The sequence below is a fragment of the Mustela nivalis genome, assembly GCF_964662115.1.
Source record: "Mustela nivalis genome assembly, contig: HAP1_SCAFFOLD_1523, whole genome shotgun sequence".
NCBI lineage: Eukaryota > Metazoa > Chordata > Mammalia > Carnivora > Mustelidae > Mustela > Mustela nivalis.
Window position 1 is genome coordinate 106,502 of NW_028135141.1, and position 19,917 is coordinate 126,418.

The 19,917-nt window shown below is 36.9% G+C and overlaps 1 protein-coding gene and 1 pseudogene across 2 annotated transcripts in view; both read left to right on the forward strand.

Moving 5' to 3' along the window:
- The window catches only part of LOC309857900 (ankyrin repeat domain-containing protein 26-like), a 37,490-nt gene extending 17,836 nt beyond the window's left edge, over window positions 1-19,654 (forward strand). The window contains exons 7-13 of the mRNA XM_082750621.1: window positions 2,241-2,277; window positions 7,706-7,781; window positions 10,279-10,336; window positions 10,444-10,643; window positions 15,406-15,529; window positions 15,831-15,889; window positions 19,271-19,654. Of these exons, the coding sequence (XP_082606747.1) occupies window positions 2,241-2,277; window positions 7,706-7,781; window positions 10,279-10,336; window positions 10,444-10,643; window positions 15,406-15,529; window positions 15,831-15,889; window positions 19,271-19,501 (785 nt within the window). The 3' untranslated portion in view covers window positions 19,502-19,654. The remainder of the gene's footprint in view (window positions 1-2,240; window positions 2,278-7,705; window positions 7,782-10,278; window positions 10,337-10,443; window positions 10,644-15,405; window positions 15,530-15,830; window positions 15,890-19,270) is intronic.
- LOC309857898 (RAD51-associated protein 1 pseudogene) lies at window positions 2,328-3,712 on the forward strand (annotated as a pseudogene). The gene is made up of 2 exons: window positions 2,328-2,352; window positions 2,619-3,712. The product of its transcript is annotated as an RAD51-associated protein 1 pseudogene (transcript).
- Window positions 19,655-19,917: the final 263 nt, after the last annotated feature.

A 19,917-nucleotide genomic window follows, 5' to 3' on the forward strand; every position in this document is an offset into this window, starting at 1 on the left:
CTTTAATAGGTGAACTGTTTCTAATTCTATAAGAAATTAATAAAATGAGTGGAAACAAAAAACCTCTAGAACCAATAGTGTGTTATTATACTGTGTATGATATATTTTTCTATAAATTTTTATATATTTTATATATATATAATATATATTTTTTTTCTATAATTATCCCTTATCGATTCATAACTACAATAGAAGTGAATTAAGCCCTATTTAGTTGCAGAAAATTTATGTGACCTTTTAGTTTTTTTATAGGAACTTTTATACTGTAGGACATATTGGTAATCAGCAGAATTCTCTTTTTTTCCCCAATTAAAATACGATTGTTGCTTGTTTCACATTATTTTCTGACATTATTTCATCTATTCCTTTTATGCCTTTATTCAAATGGATATAGAAATACAGTAGTCCCCCAGGAAAATTCTAAGAAAAACAGATTCAAGGAAAGGTATTCTGTGAAATAACCTTCTAACTGTAATCGTGTCTTAAAACATCAACCTTAATCATAAAAATTGCATATGATGCATTGGTATTAGAGGCTCCCAAAATGACACCCAGGTTTGGTTATTCACTGGAGGAACTCGCATGTCTCAATATATTTGTACGCATGCCTGCGGTTATTACAGTGAAATGATACAAAGCAAAATCAGCAGAGAAAAGGTGCATGGAGTGAAGTCTAGAGGAAGCCAAGTGCAGGCTTCTAAGAATCCTCGGCCTATGGGTGTGCTTAATTCCTCCAGCATTAAATCACGACAACTCGTGTGAGATGTTGTCTGCCAATACAAGAATCTTATAGATACTCAGTGCCTGAAGTTTTCTTTAAGTGATAATCATGTAGGCATCTTCTCCCTAGCATATATCAAAATTATGGTTCCCGGAAGGAAATCAAATAGTAAATGCTTGATAAATCACCTGGTTTGTACCAACACTTAACAGTCTCAATGGATACCTTTTCTTTTTTTCCTTCACAGTAAATAGACCTTCTTTTTTACAGCATTTTCAAGTCCATTGCAAAATATCGCAGAAAGTACAGAGAGTTTCCATTTACCGCATGTTCCTCTACACGCGTAGCCTTCTTGTTGTCAACATCCTGAACCACAGTGGTACATTGTTATATTTATATTAGCTCATCTTTATCATCCACAGTCCATAATTTACATCAGGGTTCATTCTTGGTGTTGTACATTCTATGGGTTTTAACAAATGTGTGATGACATGTATCTACCATGTGGTATCACATAGAATAGTTTCACTGCCTTAAAAGTTCTCTGTGCTGTGCCTGTTCCCCTTGTCACAACCCTTGTCTCCTAACTTAAAAAGTTTTACTTTTACCAGAATGTCATATAGTTGCAATCATACAGTGGATATCTTCTCGAATGTTTAAAAAATTAAAATTCCGAGGTAATTGAATATAGTGATTCAAGATAATCTTTGTCCTTTGTTATGTTCATCAGTGTAGGATCTGATGACATATGCCTTACAGACTGAAAAAGTGTGATTTCTACAGATGTTTGTCACATAGTGGGGAAGGTTGAGAACAATGACATCATATCCTGCTACCTAGCACTAATCTTTGGTACCATTCTGGTCTAAGAGTTGGATCCAGATAGACTCTCCAGCAATGAAAGTAGGTCGACTCAAGAGGTTATACTTTATAGAACCAGAATTACTAAAATCACTAAAAGCTTTCATACTTACCTTGCAATTGGAAATAAGGCCAGAGAGAGTCTGTTTGCTATGTTTTGCAAAGTAGAGTGTCTGTAGACCAAACTTTGTGATGAGGTGTTTCACCCTAAACTTAACAGCCCCTGCTGGAGATCTGGAGAAGTTCTGTTGTGTTACAGCAAAATAATTATAGTCTCTTTTAACTGTACCTCATAGTGAAAGTCCTGAAGAATCCAGAAGAATCCTGACTTTGTCAGTCTATGAGGATGATTCTGCTAATGACACCATTTTCTGTTAGTCTCAAGGGTTTGGTTAAAATTGTGGTCATTATAAACATCCACTTGTAGGTATCAAATTCCAATAAATACCATTCTTTTCTTCCATTTGGTAAATGTAGAGGAGAAAGTAACATTTTTTAGCGAGTTTACTGCCTACCAATAGTATAATTAATATTCACTCCAGTGTGGTTGCCAGGTTTGGTCCCGAAGAATACTTTTTAATACAACATCAGTCTCGCAATTTGAATATTCTGTATTTTTCTGTTGTTGATTTAAAATGTACTTTGCTTTTTTCTTTAGTGGCGAATAAGACTTCTGAAGAAGACTCTTTAAGCAGGTAGGATTTTTGTGGATTTTTTTTTTAACAAATTCTGTGTTAACAAGGGAATGCAGAGAAAAGCATTTGTTGAGAGTCCTACTGTGTGTTAGGCACTATATTATGTGCTTGACATTTATTATTATATAGTCATTACAATAGCATCACAAAGTAGATGTGCTGTTACAGCCTATTTTTTTATTATTTAGTCAGCTGTGGTTCAGGAACATTGATTAATTGACCTATGATTCTATAGTTAAAGAGTAGCAGACCCAGAAACCGCCACTGCTGCTAACAAGAGCTTGAACACTGTGAATTTTTGGTCTTGGAGGGGGCCATGGTGCCCCCCCATGAGGCCTAAGAAACTAGTCAGTTACTCAGTTTGAAAATTCTTCAAATTTTCAAATGTGATGATGACTTTGTTTCTGCAACCACACCTTTGAATTAGAAGCCCAGAACAATACCAAAAGAGTTAATACTAGAAACAAGAAAACCTAAACTGAAGAATGTCCAGAAAGAAGATATCCCACTACAAGAGAAAACACCTAAAAAAGGATGGCTTTAGGTGACGAACTTTACCAGCGAGACTTAGAAGTGGCGCTAGCTTTATCAGTGAAGGAACTTCCAGGGGTCACCATTGATGTGGGAGAGGCTCGAGATACAAGCACCAAAAAATGTGGCAGCAGCGAAATTGGGATAATGACTAAGGCTCCCCATCTCTCCGATTGCAGTGTAGCCAGTGATGATTTAGATTGAGATAAGCTTACCGAGGGAGATGATGTGTGCGGTGCTCAAGGGAAAAGAAAAGCAGCATCAAAAGCTGTGGTACAGCAGAGGAAGAGTCTTTAGGAAGGCAGTCATGGCGGTAGTGCTGACGACTCTGAACCAACCCCCTGGTGGAGAGTCTGAGGATGAGTCTGATTTTAGGGAGAGTGAAGATGATGATGCAAACTTCACTGTGGGAGAAAATAAAGTGGAAGAAATTAAAAAGAAAGAAGTGAAAGTAAAATCCCCACTTGAAAAAAAGGAGAAGAAACCTCAATCCAAACATGATCCAAAGTCACTTTGGAAGTGACTTCAAGAGACTGTGCTCCAGTTGCCCTGAAATCAGAATCTCAGCCTTCACCAAAAAAGGCTTTATCAGTGAAGAGGCCACTCGGAAACCATTACAAATATGCAAACCTTCAGCTGGAAGCAGAAAACCTAAGTAGATGCCACCAGCGCTGTCTGGAAGTAGCAACAGCAGCAGCAACAGCAGCAGGAGCCCACTGGCAGGGGTGTCTGTTAAGTCTCCAAATCAGAGTCTCTGCTTTGGCTTGTCTAGATTAAAACAAGTGAAACCTTTGCATCCAAATGCTGCTAGTAGCTAAGTGTGGTAGTCAACAAAGGTTTGATTAAGAGAATAAGAGTTTTACAAGTGTGTTTATATTTGAATTGTGTTTCTGTTGAAGAAGTATCATAACATTTCTGCAAAGAAGACATCCAGATGGCCAACAGACACATGAAAAAGTGCTCCATATCACTTGGCATCAGGGAAATACAAATCAAAACCACAATGCGATATCACCTCACACCAGTCAGAATGGCTAAAATAAACAAGTCAGGAAATGATAGATGCTGGCGAGGATGCGGAGAAAGGGGAACACTCCTACACTGTTGGTGGGAATGCAAGCTGGTGCAGCCACTCTGGAAAACAGCATGGAGGTTCCTCAAAATGTTGAAAATAGAACTGCCCTATGACCCAGCAATTGCACTATTGGGTATTTACCCTAAAGATACAAACGTAGTGATCCAAAGGGGCACGTTCACCCGAATGTTTATAGCAGCAATGTCCACAATAGCCAAACTATGGAAAGAACCTAGATGTCCATCAACAGATGAATGGATCAAGAAGAAGTGGAATATATACACAATGGAATACTATGCAGCCATCAAAAGAAATGAAATCTTGCCATTTGCGACAACATGGATGGAACTAGAGCGTATCATGCTTAGCGAAATAAGTCAAGCAGAGAAAGACAACTATCATATGATCTCGCTGATATGAGGAAGTGGTGATGCAACATGGGGGCTTAAGTGGGTAGGAGAAGAATCAATGAAACAAGATGGGATTGGGAGGGAGACAAACCATAAGTGACTCTTAATCTCACAAAACAAACTGAGGGTTGCTGGGGGGGGGTTGAGAGAAGGGGGTAGGATTATGGACATTGGGGAGGGTATGTGCTTTGGTGAGTGCTGTGAAGTGTGTAAACCTGGTGATTCACAGACCTGTACCCCTGGGGATAAAAATATATGTTTATAAAAAATAAAAAATTAAAAAAAATTAAAAAAATAAAAAAATAAAAAAGCAAACAAACAAACAAACAAAAAAGAAGTATCATAATATAAACAAATCCTTTAATGTTAAAAAAAAAAAAGAGTAGTAGACCCACGAATTGACTGTCAGCCTGCATGACTCCCACATCAATTCTTTTGTCCCTCAGCAGCACTGAGGTTAAGGAACAGATCCCAGTCAGATCAGCTCAGAAAGTCAGATTTAGTTATGTGTTTGCTGATTTAGAGTTTTCCTAAGAAACCAGGTTAGTCCAAGCATTTGTTCTATTATATTTGACAACTAGTGATAACTAGGGGTAATTAGTGCAGTGGCAACTAGTCTCTTGTTTTTACTGTCCAAGATTTTAGGATGGCTCTCATTACCTATGGCCATAGTACATAGCTTTTACATAAGCATGACCTAATCAGGCAAGTTCTTAGATAAAGAGATGTCTGCTCTCCTTGAGATGAATGCTTTTTCCAGAAGTGATGGATATGTAATCTAGGTGTAGGCCATGATACGTTAATTAATTTTATCATCTATTTAGAGGATATTTCTAAATGATTCCTGTTTACTGACTTCCCCGTCTAGTTTTCCCTTTAGACTAGTCCCTTGACCAGTTCCTTGAAGCCTTTTCTTTTTTTGTAGATTTTTTTCCTTTTCTCTCTTGACTTTTCTATAATCTTTTCTTGTATTTTTCTTTTTTCTTTCTTCTCTGCTTTTCTTGGTGTTTCTTTTATTCCATTAATTTTTTCCCTTTCTGCCAGCTAAGTATTCTCTGTTTTTCTGTAGACAAAATCAAAAGCACATAGAATTTCATGATTTTAGGGCATCTTAGAGATGAATTAATCAAAATACCCTCTGGTTCTACAACCTGTGTTTAACATCCTCACCAAGTGATTATTTAAATGGAGAATTTGAAATGCAGAAGAGACTAAAGTGACTTACTTGGATATGATAAGTGACAGAAATGATATTTACATTCAGGTTTTTTCCTTTTTTCCTCATCTTAATAGGTGAATGTTTTAATAATAGAAAGATGGGGAGTGGGTCTAGTGAACACAGTGAAGGTGCGTAAGGAAGGAATTGGCAGGAGAGGTCGAGTTTCAAGAATAACGACACTGGGTTGGATGGGAATAAGAGTTTTAGAAAAGATGTCAGAATATTTGGGCTTATAAGTTAGATCAAGATGGCTTACAGAAATGAGGGACACACACACACAGAAAGGAATGAAGGATATGGGATATTGGGAGTTTAGAAAAGCACATTAAAATAGAGGGTTCAAGAGAGTCATGAGCAGTTTTTTTGTTGGTTGGTTGAATTGAATGAACTAGCATACTTCAGGTTTTCTGTTGAGAGGTATTAAAATCATTTGAGCCACAGGGAAGGCTTTTTACAGCATATAGGAATGCTGTACTACTACTACTTCCAGCCCAATCTTGGATTAGATCCTCTCGAGTAATGGGGGAATGGAGATTCTGAACCACACAGATATATGGCCCAAGGTAGGGGTCTCCTCACTCCACCTCTTTTTCTAATACTCTGATGTCCTTCCCATGTACTTGTAGGGTTTGGTGGGATAGGACTGGCTGTCAAATCAGTAACAGAGCTTCATTTGGGTAGTTGGTAACATGTCTACATTGCGATGATTACAAGGATGACTTTCAGTTTAGCAGGAAATGGCTTCTACTCTTGATCATTTGATGCTGTGCTTGTTTTGGGAATCTGCTTTCATAGGCTAAATATTTAAAAGTTTGGAGGGTACCACTGAGCCCTGCACTTCTTGTAGGGCTATGCTGTACTTGTATCCCTGTGACTTACTGTAACTGGAATCCTGAACCTTCCATTCCCCTTTACCCATTTTGTCCATCTTCCCACCCCATTCTCTTCTGGTGATACAGAATTCTCTGTATTTCTGGGTCTGTTTCTGTTTATTTTTGCTTTTACTGCTCTTGCCTCAGGAGCAGTAAAAGCAAAGCAAACTGTGGGGACTACATCAAAATCAAAAGCTTTTACACAGTGAAGGGATCAGTCCACACAATGAAAAGGCAACCTATGGAATAGGAGCAGATATTTGCAAATGACATAGCCAATAAAGGGTTAGTATACAAATAAAAAGAACTGATAGAACTCAGCACCAAAAACACAACCCAATTTAAAAATTATCAGAAGACATGAACAGACATTTTTCCAAAGAAAACACACAATGACCAACAGGCACCTAAGAAGATACTCAGCATCACTCAGCATCAGGGAAATGGAAATCAAAACTACAACGAGATAGCACTGCCTACCTGTCAGAATGGCTAAAATAAAAAACATAAATAACAATGTTGGCATGTATGTGGAGAAAAAGGTATCCTCTTGGATTATCGGTGCGAATGCAAACTAATGCAGCCACTGTGGAAACAGTATGGCATTTCCTCCAAAAGGTAAAAACTGAACTACCCTACAATCCAGTAATCACACTATTGGGTATTTATGCCCCAAAATAGGAAAATACCAATTTGAATGGATACATGTACCCCTATGGTTACTACAGCATTAGTTATAATAGTCAGCCCGAGTGTCCATTGAGAGATGAATGGATAAAGAAGTGGCACATATATATACAATCGAATATTCAGCCATAGAAAAGAATGAAATTTTGCCATTTCAGTGAAATAGAGGGAACTAGAGAGTATTGTGCTAAGTGGAGTTAAGTCAGAGAAAGACAAATACCATATGATTTTACTCATATGTGGAATTTAAGAAACAATAGAAATGAGCAAAGAAAAATAAAACAACAAAAAGCGAGAGACAGACAAGGAAGAAACTGACTCTTAACCATAGTGAACAAGTTGATGGTTACCAGAGGGGAGATGGGTAGGGAAACAGGTGAAATAGGAGCTAAGGGTTAAGGAATGCACTTGTCGTGCTGAGCGCTGGGTGATGGAATTACCAAATCATTATATTGTATACATGAAACTAATACAGCACTGTGTGATACTGGAATTAAAATAAAAACTTAATAACAAAAACAGAGGCTAAAGTTCAATTACATCAAGAAACTTCATTCAATAAATAAATAGATGACCTTTCACTTGATTTTTCTTTTTCATTAACTTGTTTTTGTTGTATATTTTTGCTCTAAAGTATTTCTGTTAAACCTGGTGATGATAATGCTTCATGGCCTACATCAGATGATGAAGACTTAAGTTTCAATATGAAGGTAATATACTCTCTTGTGAAATTAATTTTTCTGCTCTGAATTTAGTTTTGTGTATTATTTTCTCTTAAAACTTAGCAGTGGCCTGCCTATCATCATTTTATGTTTGAAGTGGAAAGTTGGTCAGAACAAACCACTTTATAGAAATATGACAAGTTGAATTTTTTTTAACTCTGTTAAATATCAAAGTTAGAAAAAATGGGCTGGAAATATATAATGACAGGAAAATTATATTGGGAAAAGCTTTCCCATGATGGAGGAAATATGACATTTGGTCAAGGATAAGGATTCTTACTGTGAGTTTTAAATTATCTTATCATGACTTTTCTTTCTTTTCCTTTCTCTTTTTCTCTTTATCTCTCTTTCTCTTTTCTTCTAACATGACTTTTATAATACTCATTCCTAAATGAATCTTTAGTGGACCCAGTTATTTATTACAGATTGTTTTTTCTTGGACATTTTTTATTTTGGTAGCATACAGTTTTATGAAAGGGTTGTTTTTTTTTTTTTTTTTGCTATTTCTTTCCCTTGTTCTACATTTAGACCAAAATAAGATTGGAAATTGTGGAAATTTAGAAATTTAAATTCTACTTAACACATTCTACTGTGTTTTCAAAATAATTCCATAAAGAGTTTAGTTAAAACTCTTTATCTAATTGAAGAATACACGTTTTGCCTAAAAAAATAATTAACACTAGAAGCAGAGGCTTTTCATACCCATATGGTAAAATGTCTAATTTCAGAAATCTTTTATATTACAGTTTTTCAAAAATATCTACTCATAATCTTTGTATCAGATTCTAAGATTCAAACTTTTAGACACTTTATACTTATTTAAATATTCATGTTAAAGCTCCTGCATCATGGGATGCCTGGGTGGCTCAGTTGGTTAAGCAGCTGCTTTCAGCTCAGGTCATGATCCCAGCGTCCTGGGATCGAGTCCCACATCGGTGCTCCGCAGGGAGCCTGCTTCTCCCTCTGACTCTGCCTGCCACGCTGTCTGCCTGTGCTTGCTCTCGCCCTCTCTCTCTCTCTCTGACAAATAAATAAATAAAATCTTTAAAATAAAATAAAATAAAATAAAAAGCTCCTGCATCATTATAAGCTATTGGATTTTAGGAAACATAATTGTGCATCTCCTGGAACACCTAGAATAAAAGCTTGCTTGAAGAATTAATTTTAATATTTTTTGAATGTGAATTAATGAGCAGACAGATGGAATTCTGTATAATGGAATGTTATATAAATAATGTAATGTGCATAATATGTCATAATTAAATATAAAAAATTTTTGAAATACATAATTTAAAAATTTATATTCCCTCTTCATGTTTAGGATTTATAAGTGCAAATGAATTATGTTGAGGAAATAAATGAGAAAGAAGGTTACAATCTATTTTTTACTATTCTTTAATTGTGAGCTTAGAATTTTAGATAGAGAGTCTTTTTTCTCCTGTATTTTTTTTTTCCTGCTTTGTTGAAGATTATTTGACCATAGAGTCGAGGGTCCATATATGGACTCTATTCTGTTCCACTGGTCTATGTGTCTCTTTTTGTGCCAGTTCCATGTGTTCATCATCATTAGACATCAGAGAGATTCAAAGCAAAAACACATTGAGATACCACCTTCCACCAGTTAGAATGGCCAAAATCAAGAAGACAGTAAACAACAAGTGTTGGAGAAGATGTGGAGAAAGGGGAAACTTCTTACAGTGTTGGTGGGAATGCAAGTTGGTGCAGCCACATTGGAAAACTGTGCTACCCGATGACCCTGCAGTTGCACTGCTGGATATTTACCCCAAAGATACAGATGTAGTGAACAGAAGGGCCATCTGTACCCCAATGTTCATAGCAGCAATGGCCACAGTCGCCAAACTGTGGAAAGAACCAAGATGCCCTTCAACGGTTGAATGGATAAAGAAGATGTGGTCCATATACAAGATGGAGTATTATGCCTCCATCAGAAAGGATGTGTACCCAACTTTTGTATGAACATGGATGGGACTAGAGGAGATTATTCTGCATGAAATAAATCAAGCAGAGAGAGTCAATTATCATATGGTTTCACTTACTTGTGGAGCATAAGAACTAACATGGAGGACATAGAGAGATGGAGAGGAGAAGGGAGTTGAGAGAAATTGGAAGGGGAGAAGAACCATGAGAGACTATGGACTCTGAAAAACAATTGGAGGGTTTTGTAGGGGCTGGCATGGGAGGGTGGTTGAGCTTGGTGGTGGGTTTTAAAGAGGGCACGTATTGCATGGAGCACTGGGTGTGGTGCATAAACAATGAATTTTGGAACACACACATCTCTCATAATCCTCACCCCAGGAGAAAATGTAGGCTAGTAAATGGCAGAACTGAGATTTGAATCTACATTTGAATGATTCCAAAACCCATGTTCTTTGTGTAATGGTGCTCATTTGACAATGGTGAATATTATAATTATTTTACCAAATGTGTTATTTGTAATCCTTAATACTATTAATTTCTTTTCTAGAACACCTCAAAACCAAACTTAAGAAAATTAATGAATGCTTCTCAGCTTTTCAAGAAATGTAAGCTGTTTGAAGACTTGTTATGCACTGATTTTTGTCCATTCTTGTGTTAGTAACTTGAAATTACAGATATTTTCATATACTCTTTATTTTGTTTTTTTACTAAGTGGAAATAGAACTTGGCCTTCTATCACCAGGAGATAAAACTTTATCTGAGCATGATAATTCTGAAAACAAATGTGAAGATACAGTTGGTGTTTTTTCCAAACCATCTGTTGACATCTGTGACTCTTCTCCTCCTGCTTTGCCATCGCCTGATTCTATTCTAAAACCTCCTTTCACATCGTTAGGCCTTGGTCTTACAAAGGTAAGTTGTTTCATTTTAAACTTTTTCCCCGTTCATATTTTATCGTCTTGATCCTTCTAATGAAAAGAATCTTAGGAAGAAAGGGAAGTCCTCAAGATCATAAGAGAAAGCAGTGTCATACTGGAAGAGAGGTAATTGGATTGAGATTTATAAAGTCTGGTGGGAGTGAACAGTTCTTAGGTATGCCATTATGGGAGGAAAGAATTACAGAGCAACTGGAAAGAACAGCTATAGATGGAATATGAAGATGAGGGAGGAGGTGAAGGGAAAGAATTCATTTAAGAAGGGCTAGATGACTGTAAAGCTTGCAGAGTTGAGAGAGATTATTATAAAAACACAATAGCAGTTGTGGGGCTACGGGACAGCAGATACTCTACATTATAAAATATGGTAGAAATTATTTTAAGTGCAAATTAAGAAAACGGAGTCAGGTAATTAAAAAAAATGCTCACTCATCTGAATGATTACAGCTTATTTCTATGAAGAAGTGGAAGAAAATTTTATTCTTTTAAGTTGATAAAGTGTGATATTGTATATGTAATTTAGCAAAACCTGTGTTTATAGATAATGCAAAGTGAAATCTGTTTTAGGCCTTAATCAGACTTATTATGAATTTTGAATTTTGGCCATTATCCTTTTTTAAAAAATTTTTTCAATTTATTTATTTTCAGAAAAACAGTATTCATTATTTTTTTTACCAACCCAGTGCTCTATGCAATCCCTGCCCTCTATAATACCCACCACCTGGTACCCCAACCTCCCACACCTCCCTGCCACTTTAATCCCTCAGATTGTTTTTCAGAGTCCATAGTCTCTCATGATTCACCTCCCCTTCCAATTTACCCCAACTCCCTTCTCCTCTCTAACACTCCTTGTCCTCCATGATATTTGTTATGCTCCACAAATAAGTGAAACCATATGATAATTGACTCTCTCTGCTTGATTTATTTCACTCAGCATAATCTCTTCCAGTCCTGTCCATGTTGCTACAAAAGTCGGGTATTCATCCTTTCTGATGGAGGCATAATACTCCATAATGTATATGGACCACAACTTCCTTATCCATTCATCCGTTGAAGGGCATCTTGGATTTATTTATTTTTCTGTGTGTGTGAGAGAGAGTACAAGAGCAGGGGGAGGGGAAGTGGAGAAGCAGACTCCCTACTGAGTAGGGAGCCTGATGAAGGACTTGATCCCATGAGCCTGGGATCATGACCTTCATGAGCTGAGGGCAGATGCTTAACCAACTGAGCCAACCAGGTGCTCTTTCTTGTGGCTTCTAATTTATGTACTGTGTGGTGTAATCTTGGAAAGTTTTAGATCTTTTTGAGAATAAAGAGAGGAGAGAAGTAAACACCTTACGTAGTCTTTTCATTACTCAAAACTGAAATTTATGACTATGTAAGTGAGGTTCTTAATCTTTATCCATTAAATGAAATAAATTTTAAGGTGCAACACTCTTAAAGAAAAAATATAATTTTTTAAAAATTTTATTTATTTATTTGACAGACAGAGATCACAAGTAGGCAGAGAGGCAGGCAGAGAGAGTAGCGGGGGGAAGCAGGCTCCCTGCTCAGCAGAGAGCCTGAAGTGGGGCTCAATCCCAGGACCCTGGGATCATGAGCTTAGTTGAAGGCATAGGCTTTAACCCACTAAGCCACCCAGGTGCCCCTAACATCTTGTTTTTTGATTCTGATTTATTTTTAATTGTATCTGCAATAGACACATGCACACAGATCAAATGAATAAACTAACAATTTATAGTTTTTTTCCTAATATGAACTAGTTGTCATTATAGAATCATAAGGAAGCAAAGGTTGCTAACAGAGTATACAGAATTATTTCTGGAAGATGATTTTTACTTTTTCAAATATCTCCAACAGTGGATACATTTTATATTATCAGGAAACGTTAGTATTCATAGCTATTAGTTTTGGGGGGTTCTTTTTAAATTTAAAAAATTTTAAGTAATCTCTATACCCAGCATGGAGATCAAGAGTCACACTCTCTTCCCACTGAGCCAGCCAGGAGCTCCATAGTTGTTAAATTTATCATGTGAATTCTTTCATATCTGAAATCCAGAAATGCTGGTGATTTTTTTTTTATTTATTTATGTCCCTTTCTTCTTTCCTCATGTGAATATTGGGTCCTGCTTGATAATGACACATGTATTTGGAGACTTTAAAACCTTCAACTTGGATGATCATAATTATTATTATTTGTTAAAGATTTTATTTATTTATTTGACAGATGGAGATCACAGAGAAGCAGGCAGAGAGAGAGAGAGGAAGGGAACCATGCTCCCTGCTGAGCAGAGAGCCCGATGCGGGGCTCTATCCCAGGACCCTGAGACCATGACCTGAGCCAAAGGCAGAGGCTTAACCCACTGAACCACCCAGGCGCCCCGATCATGATTTTTTTTAATATTAGATTCTTTCTCTGGTCATTACCTACTGGTGAAATATGCTGTTCACAGTGGAATAAGAAAATGATGTGAATTTAAAAATAGAGTTTTATATTTTTCTCATATATCATAGTAGTACTTAAAAATGCCTCAGAATTTTAAAATCCTATTATTTCTTTTATATAATAGAAATCTTTTAAGATTAATTTTCAAAAATGAGTATTCCTACAAAATCTTGGTGTTTTGCAGTTAAATCTTTATTAATCTTTTTAATAAAATTTTATTTATTTATTTGACAGACAGAGATCACAAGTAGGCAGAGAGGCAGGCAGAGAGAGAGTGGAGGCAGGCTCTCTGCTGAGCAGAGAGCCCAATGCGAGGCTCGATCCCAGAACCCTGGGATCGTGACCTGAGCTGAAGGCAGAGGCTCAACCCACTGAGCTACCCAGGCACCCGATATTTATCTTTTTAACATCATGAGTAATGTCATTTTTCCTACTCCAAATGTATTTGTCTAGAAATTTCTTCATAAGTCTTCTGGGTGCTTCAGGATGTCTGGGTGGCTCAGTTAGTTAAGCATCTATCTTTGGTTCAAGTTTTGATCCCAGGGTGCTGGGATTGAGTCCTGCATTGGGCTTCTTGTTCAGCGGGTAGCCTGCTTCTCTCTCTGCCTGCCCCTCCCTCTACTTGTACTCCCTGTCTCCAACAAACAAATAAATAAAATCTTTAAAAAAAAAAGGCTCTGGGGTGCTTCAAATTTGGTATGTCCCAGATTGAAGACATTGTTTCTGATGCTTTCTTCTTCCCTGGCTTTCTGTAATTTGCTCTGTCATTTGTTTTCCCCTTCCTAGTAGATAGCACCACTGAAACACTGAAGTAGGAAAAATCCTGGACTCCAAACTTCCCTGAAATTACTACATCCAGGGACACTTCGGTGGCTTGCTCGGTTAAGCATCTGACTGTTGGTGTTGCTCTGGTCATGATCTCAGGGTCCTGGTATGAAGCCCCTGGTCGGCCCCCATACTGAGTAGGGAGTCTACTTGAGGTTTCTCTGTGTTTCTCTTCCTCTGCCCCTCCACCTGCATGCACACCCTCTCCTTCTAAATATAAATAAATTAAATCTTTTAGAAAAAAACATCACATCTCTACCTTTGAATCCAATAATACATTATATGTTAATTAATTGAATTTAAATTAGAAAAAGGGGCACCTAGGTGGCTTAGTCAGTTAAGCATCTGCCTTCAGCTCAGGTCAGGATCTCAGGGCTCTGGGCTTGAGTCCCTCATTGGGCTCCTTGCTCAGCGAGGAGTCTGCTTCTCTCTCTGCCTGCTTCTCTTCCTGCTTGTGCTCTCTCTCTCTGACAAATAAATATAAAACCTTTAAAAAATATTAAAAAGCAAAAAAAGAAAAAATCACCACATTCAGTCACTCTCTCCATGCACTATTTTGTATCTGCTTCCCATTTTTCATATCTGAATATAATTCCCTCTCTCTCTGTCCTATAATTTGAAATCCTCTTCTGGCTTGGGTTCCTTTTTTTTAATTCAAAGATTTTATTTATTTACTTGACAGACAGATCACAAGTAGGCAGAGCGAAGAAGAGAAAGCAGGCTCCTCGCTGAGCAGAAAGCCTGATGCGGGGTTTGATCACCCGCATCAGGGATCATGACCTGATGATCCCTGAGCCAAAGGCAGAGGCTTTAACCCACTGAGCCACCCAAGTGCCCCTTGGGTTCCTTTATGTTCATCTCTACATTGCTATGAGAGTGACCTTTCTAGAATATATTTGTGGTGATGTAACTCCTCTGCTTCTTTAGTGGATGCCCATTACCTGAAGGAGAAAGTTTATATTCCAGCATCACACTTGCCTTTTTTGTTTCAGTCCTGGTTTTCCAATTCTGTCTCTCTATCCCACTCCCAAAAATTGTGTTCCAGTTTTGCCACCTTCTGTAGCTATAGTCACTTACTGTGTTATTCCATACGTCATCCTTTTGCTCATTCTACCTTTTCTAGAATGCCCTTCACACTGTCTTTGTGTAGTCTCTCTCTCCAGATACAGCCCTACCTTTGCAGCATTTCCTGAGCTTCCCATATACAACTGTTTTCCCCTTTGTGCCTTCACTGTGCTTTATTCACTTCACCTGTAGAACTAGTAAATGATACTCTTCTGTTCTCGTTTTTGTCCATCTCTACCCCTACTAGGATACATGACAGTCTCTTTTATTTATATTTCCAGCTTCTCCCAGGATAGTGCCTATGACTTGATGGACGCATTTGTCTTTCTGAGTGAGTGGGTGAGCACGTGAATTGATATGATGTTTTCTGAAGTCGGGCTTTTGTTTTGTATTGTTTTTATAGGAAGGAGAGGAGCGGCCAGGGATTGGAACAAAGGACGATGGTATCACTGAAAGTGTTCCACAAGCACAAACAATTAATGACTGTTTGACTTCTGCTGACAGGGCAGGTAAAAATGATAGACATGGTAAGTTAGTGAACATCTCCACATTTTTTTCTAGGCCTAAATGCTAGTATAAGAAATATCACAGTATGTAGATCCAGTTATGTTCCCCCATTTCATTAAGATATTTTTCTTTTTCTTTTTGCTGTCTTTCTTTTTAAGTATACCAGCTTTTGGTTCCTGAAAATTCTTCAACCCTCTGAAAATCTTTACTGCTTTTACTTTTATTTTATTGAAGTATTCATGAAGGGGGCATAGGCTTGTATATACGTTTAAAATTCATAATACATGTTCTCATTAATGTATCTGTGACTGTATTTTATAGTTATGCTGTCAGCATTAGGATTTGCAGAACAAAATGAAGAATCACCTTGGGATTCTGAGGTACCGTTTTATTATTATTTTAAAATAAAAGCAAGGAGTGATTTTCAAACGTAAAAGGGATGCTTAGACTTTACACTCTCATCTCTGCATTTGCCTATAAAAACTATTTCCTTATACTTTTTACCTGTAATTGATAAAATATTTCTGTGCTAAATATAATAATCCAGCAAATATAGTTCTATTAATTTACAAACTTAACCTAATGAAAACTGTGTAGTAGTAGTATTGCAGAAAACGGAGGCTTAGACATGATTAGGAATTAGTTTGTGTTTTGAAATTAAGTTATCTAAATAACCAAAGAATTACTCCAGGCCAGCTTATGGCCAGATATATGATTCTGTGGTGTATATGGATGTGCAAAACTCCTAATGAGATCTAGAAAGAGTTTAGATTTTAGTTTTTCACAAGTTGGAATTTGAAAAGATGATACCTGGGACTTGAAAGTGTATCTATCTATCTGTCTGTCTATCTATCTATCTGTATGTATGTATATGCATATGTGTGTATCTATGTAGTTGAGAGAGAGAGTTAGTGAGTGGGAGGGAGAGGGAGAATCTGAAGCAGACTCCAGTCTGAGCACAGAGCTCAACTGAACCATGAGGGGCCCCTGAAACTATTATATTTGGATTGTTAAGTAGATTTACAAGGAGCATTGTGATTATAATAAAAATTATAGTAATATAATGGTATTAGTGGTATTATTACCACTGGTTTAGTGGTGTTTTATTTATTTTTAAAAAGATTTTATTTATTTATTTGAGAGAGAGAGAGAGAAAGGGAGCATGAGTGGGGGAGGGGCAGAGGGCAAGGGAGAAGCAGGCTCTCCACTCCCCATTTCTGGGGCTCTATCCCAGAAATGCCTAGGCATCCCTGGTTTAGTGGTGCTTTCAATAGGTAAAAACTATTTCAGATAGTTAAAATAGTATGCCTTGAGTATCTTTGTGGCAGCCTTACTTACAGAAACGTAAGTGTAAGGTAACGATGACCTTTTCTAAGGTGACAGACTATGGAGGGAGCTTAAAAGGGCCTGATCTCTTAGGACAGGTAGGTGCTATACAGTACGGCAAGCACTGTGTTTGAAGTCAAAAGATACAGTGGCATCCAGGTTCTGTCACTTGGTAGCTGTGGGATCCCAGAAAAACTTGTTTAACCTGTTTGAATGTCACAGACCTCATTCATAAAAATGGTTCTAATACCTACCTCTCAGGTATGTGTAATGAACAAGTATGAAAACACTTTGTAAACTGTTAAGGGCACTATAGAAACATGAGACAAAAATGATCACAGCAGTATTAGTGATTTACTAAATATCAAGGACCCTTTTTTGAAATGTGAAGATTTCTGAAGGGCAATAAAATAAATAGCAGTAGTGTTAAGAAAAGAAGGGGAAAGTTAGAATGGGCAGGTGGATTTCTAATTTGGGCTATGTTAAATTTCAGTGACATTGTGTTAGGTATACAGTTGACCCTTGAACAAGATGGGTTTGAATTGTTTGTCCACTTACACTCAGATTTTTTTGATACAGTACAGTACTGTTAATGTATTTTCCTCTTCCTTATGATTTTCTTCATAACCTCTTCTTTAGTTTATATTGTAGGAGTACAGTATATAATATATAGGACATATAAAATGTGTTAATTGACTTTACGTTATTGATAAGGTCAGCATTAGGTTATAATTTACTCTGACCTTCCGTGCTTAGTTTACAGAGTCAATATTCAAATGAGGATTAAGAAGTAGATGAGATCTACAGATCTAATGATCTCTACTCTAGAGATCTAAGGTCTTCTATTTAAATATTTTGGTTTTTAATATACACTTTTGCTATTTTTAAGTCTAATTGCTTTTGAAGTAGGAAGTTCAATAGGAGATGAGTAAAGTTTTGGGGGAATCCAAAGTTATATGTGAAGTTTGGACTGCACGGCTATCAATGCCCTTAACCCTTGCATTGTGCTAGGGTCGATACCTAGTATAGTGACTTGGTACTTGAGACCTCCTCAGTGAGCTTGTTGTTGTTACTTTTAGAGAAAAAGAAAGAGAGAGCATGTGAGAGGGGTGAGGAGGGGCAGAAGAAGAGAAACAGAAAGATTCCCAAGTAGGCTTTGTGCACATGATGGAGCCCAACATGGGGCTTAATCTCCCAACCCAGAGATCATGAACTGAACTGAAATCAACAGTCAGTTGCTTAACTGACTGAGCCATATAGGTGACTCCTCAGTGAGATTATTTTAGGTGTTTTGAACTTAAATATATTTGTTATTGAATACCAGCTATATACCAGGCTGTACAAGTTGAGGGGTTAGGCTGTAGTGGTTGATGCAGAAAAATGAAGAATAACAACCCACTGTAAGTCACTGTTAGTGGTTCATATAAGAAAATAGGAATGTTAGGTTAGGGAACAGTGGGGGAGTTTGCAGTTAGAATGGGGATGAGAATACAAGCAGAATTTTGTTGGTCAGAAACAATCTCTCTGAGTGTGGCAAGAGCTGTCAAGTAAAGGATGAGAAGGACCAGTTGTGTGAAGGTCTTGGAGACCTTCTAGACATTCTAGACAGACAGAACCGTGGATCACACCTGTTCATCATTTCACTCTAATGTCTTGGAATGACCAGGAAGCAGGAAGATCCACCCCATTGTCATAACCATTGGTATTATTGTTGTTTGTAGAAAAGAAAATGGGTATACTAAAATAAGTGCCTGGTACCTTTTAGGTAATTAATAAATAAATGTTCTTATTATTCCCTTATGAAAGCTTATTATACTTTTTGGAGAGTTTCATACTTTTTTACTAGTATTTAAACATAATTTCATGAAAAGTTTTTCTTCCTACTTTGGCATTGCATTTAACCATTATCCTGTCAATAAAGTTTCCAAGCCTTTGTTTATACAAATGAAGCAGCAGTTACCACACTGTATTCTTTATACTCAACATGATCTACTCCAAGGTTTCTTATGTCAGGTGTCCTATTTTTACATGGAAAAAGGTTCTGCTGTTCGGAACAGCTTAAATTTGTAGCAAATATACTTACTAAAGAATTTATTTAAATACATATTTTTAATATCCTTTAATTTGGTGGGGAATGCAAAGGAGAGTTAGGTGTTTTGTTAGTTCCTGTTGAAATGTACATATAAGTCAGTGTTCTGTCCAAGAAAATATTTACTCTAGCATTTGATGCTCAGTTTACAGCCGGTGGCCAAATGAAGATTAAACATTATATTTAATTAAGAAAGCATATATGAGTTTTTAAAATGTTTTGGTTTTCAGTATATGCTTTTCTTATTTGTGAGTCTGATTACTATGAAAGTAGGAAGTTCAGATATTTTCTTAGAAAAGGATTAGGAAATCTTTATGCAACTCATTTTTGTTGTTCATTTTAACAGAGTAATTCTGAGAGTCTCCCAGAGACATACCTTGATCATTTATCTGGGCATGCAGATCAGAAAGGGGAAAGTACATTAAATGAGCAAGTAGAAGGTAAGACTTGTATTTTATTAAAAAGTCATTTGATAAAATATTGGTGTAAAATGGGAGCACTGACATATTTCAATATCCAAAGAAAATCATCTATTGAATTAGAGATAAAGAGAAAGATTGAAAAGGTGATAAGTTGAAGTCTTATCAGGTGTCAGTGTCGGTAACACATGAAATTGAGGGTGCCACAAAGGAGCTTACTTAGTGGTTCCATGTCAAGGTACTCTAAGACCAAAGGAACGCCAGGAAATAAGTGGAAAGGATAAAAAGGGTGACTGACGAGAAAGTCAAGAATATGGGGAGTAAATGAAGGACAATAAGCAGCTGTCAGAGTGGAAGGTGGTAAAGTAGAACAATTCTTTATTTTTTATTTTCTTTTTAAAATTTTTTTATTTTTTATTAACATATAATATGTTCTTAGCTACAGGGGTACAGGTCTGTGAATCTCCAGGTTTACACACTGCACAGCATTGGCCAAAGCACATATTCTCCCCAATGTCCATAACCCCACCAAAATAATTATTTTAAATGAGGAGCAGACTATTTGAAATGCAGG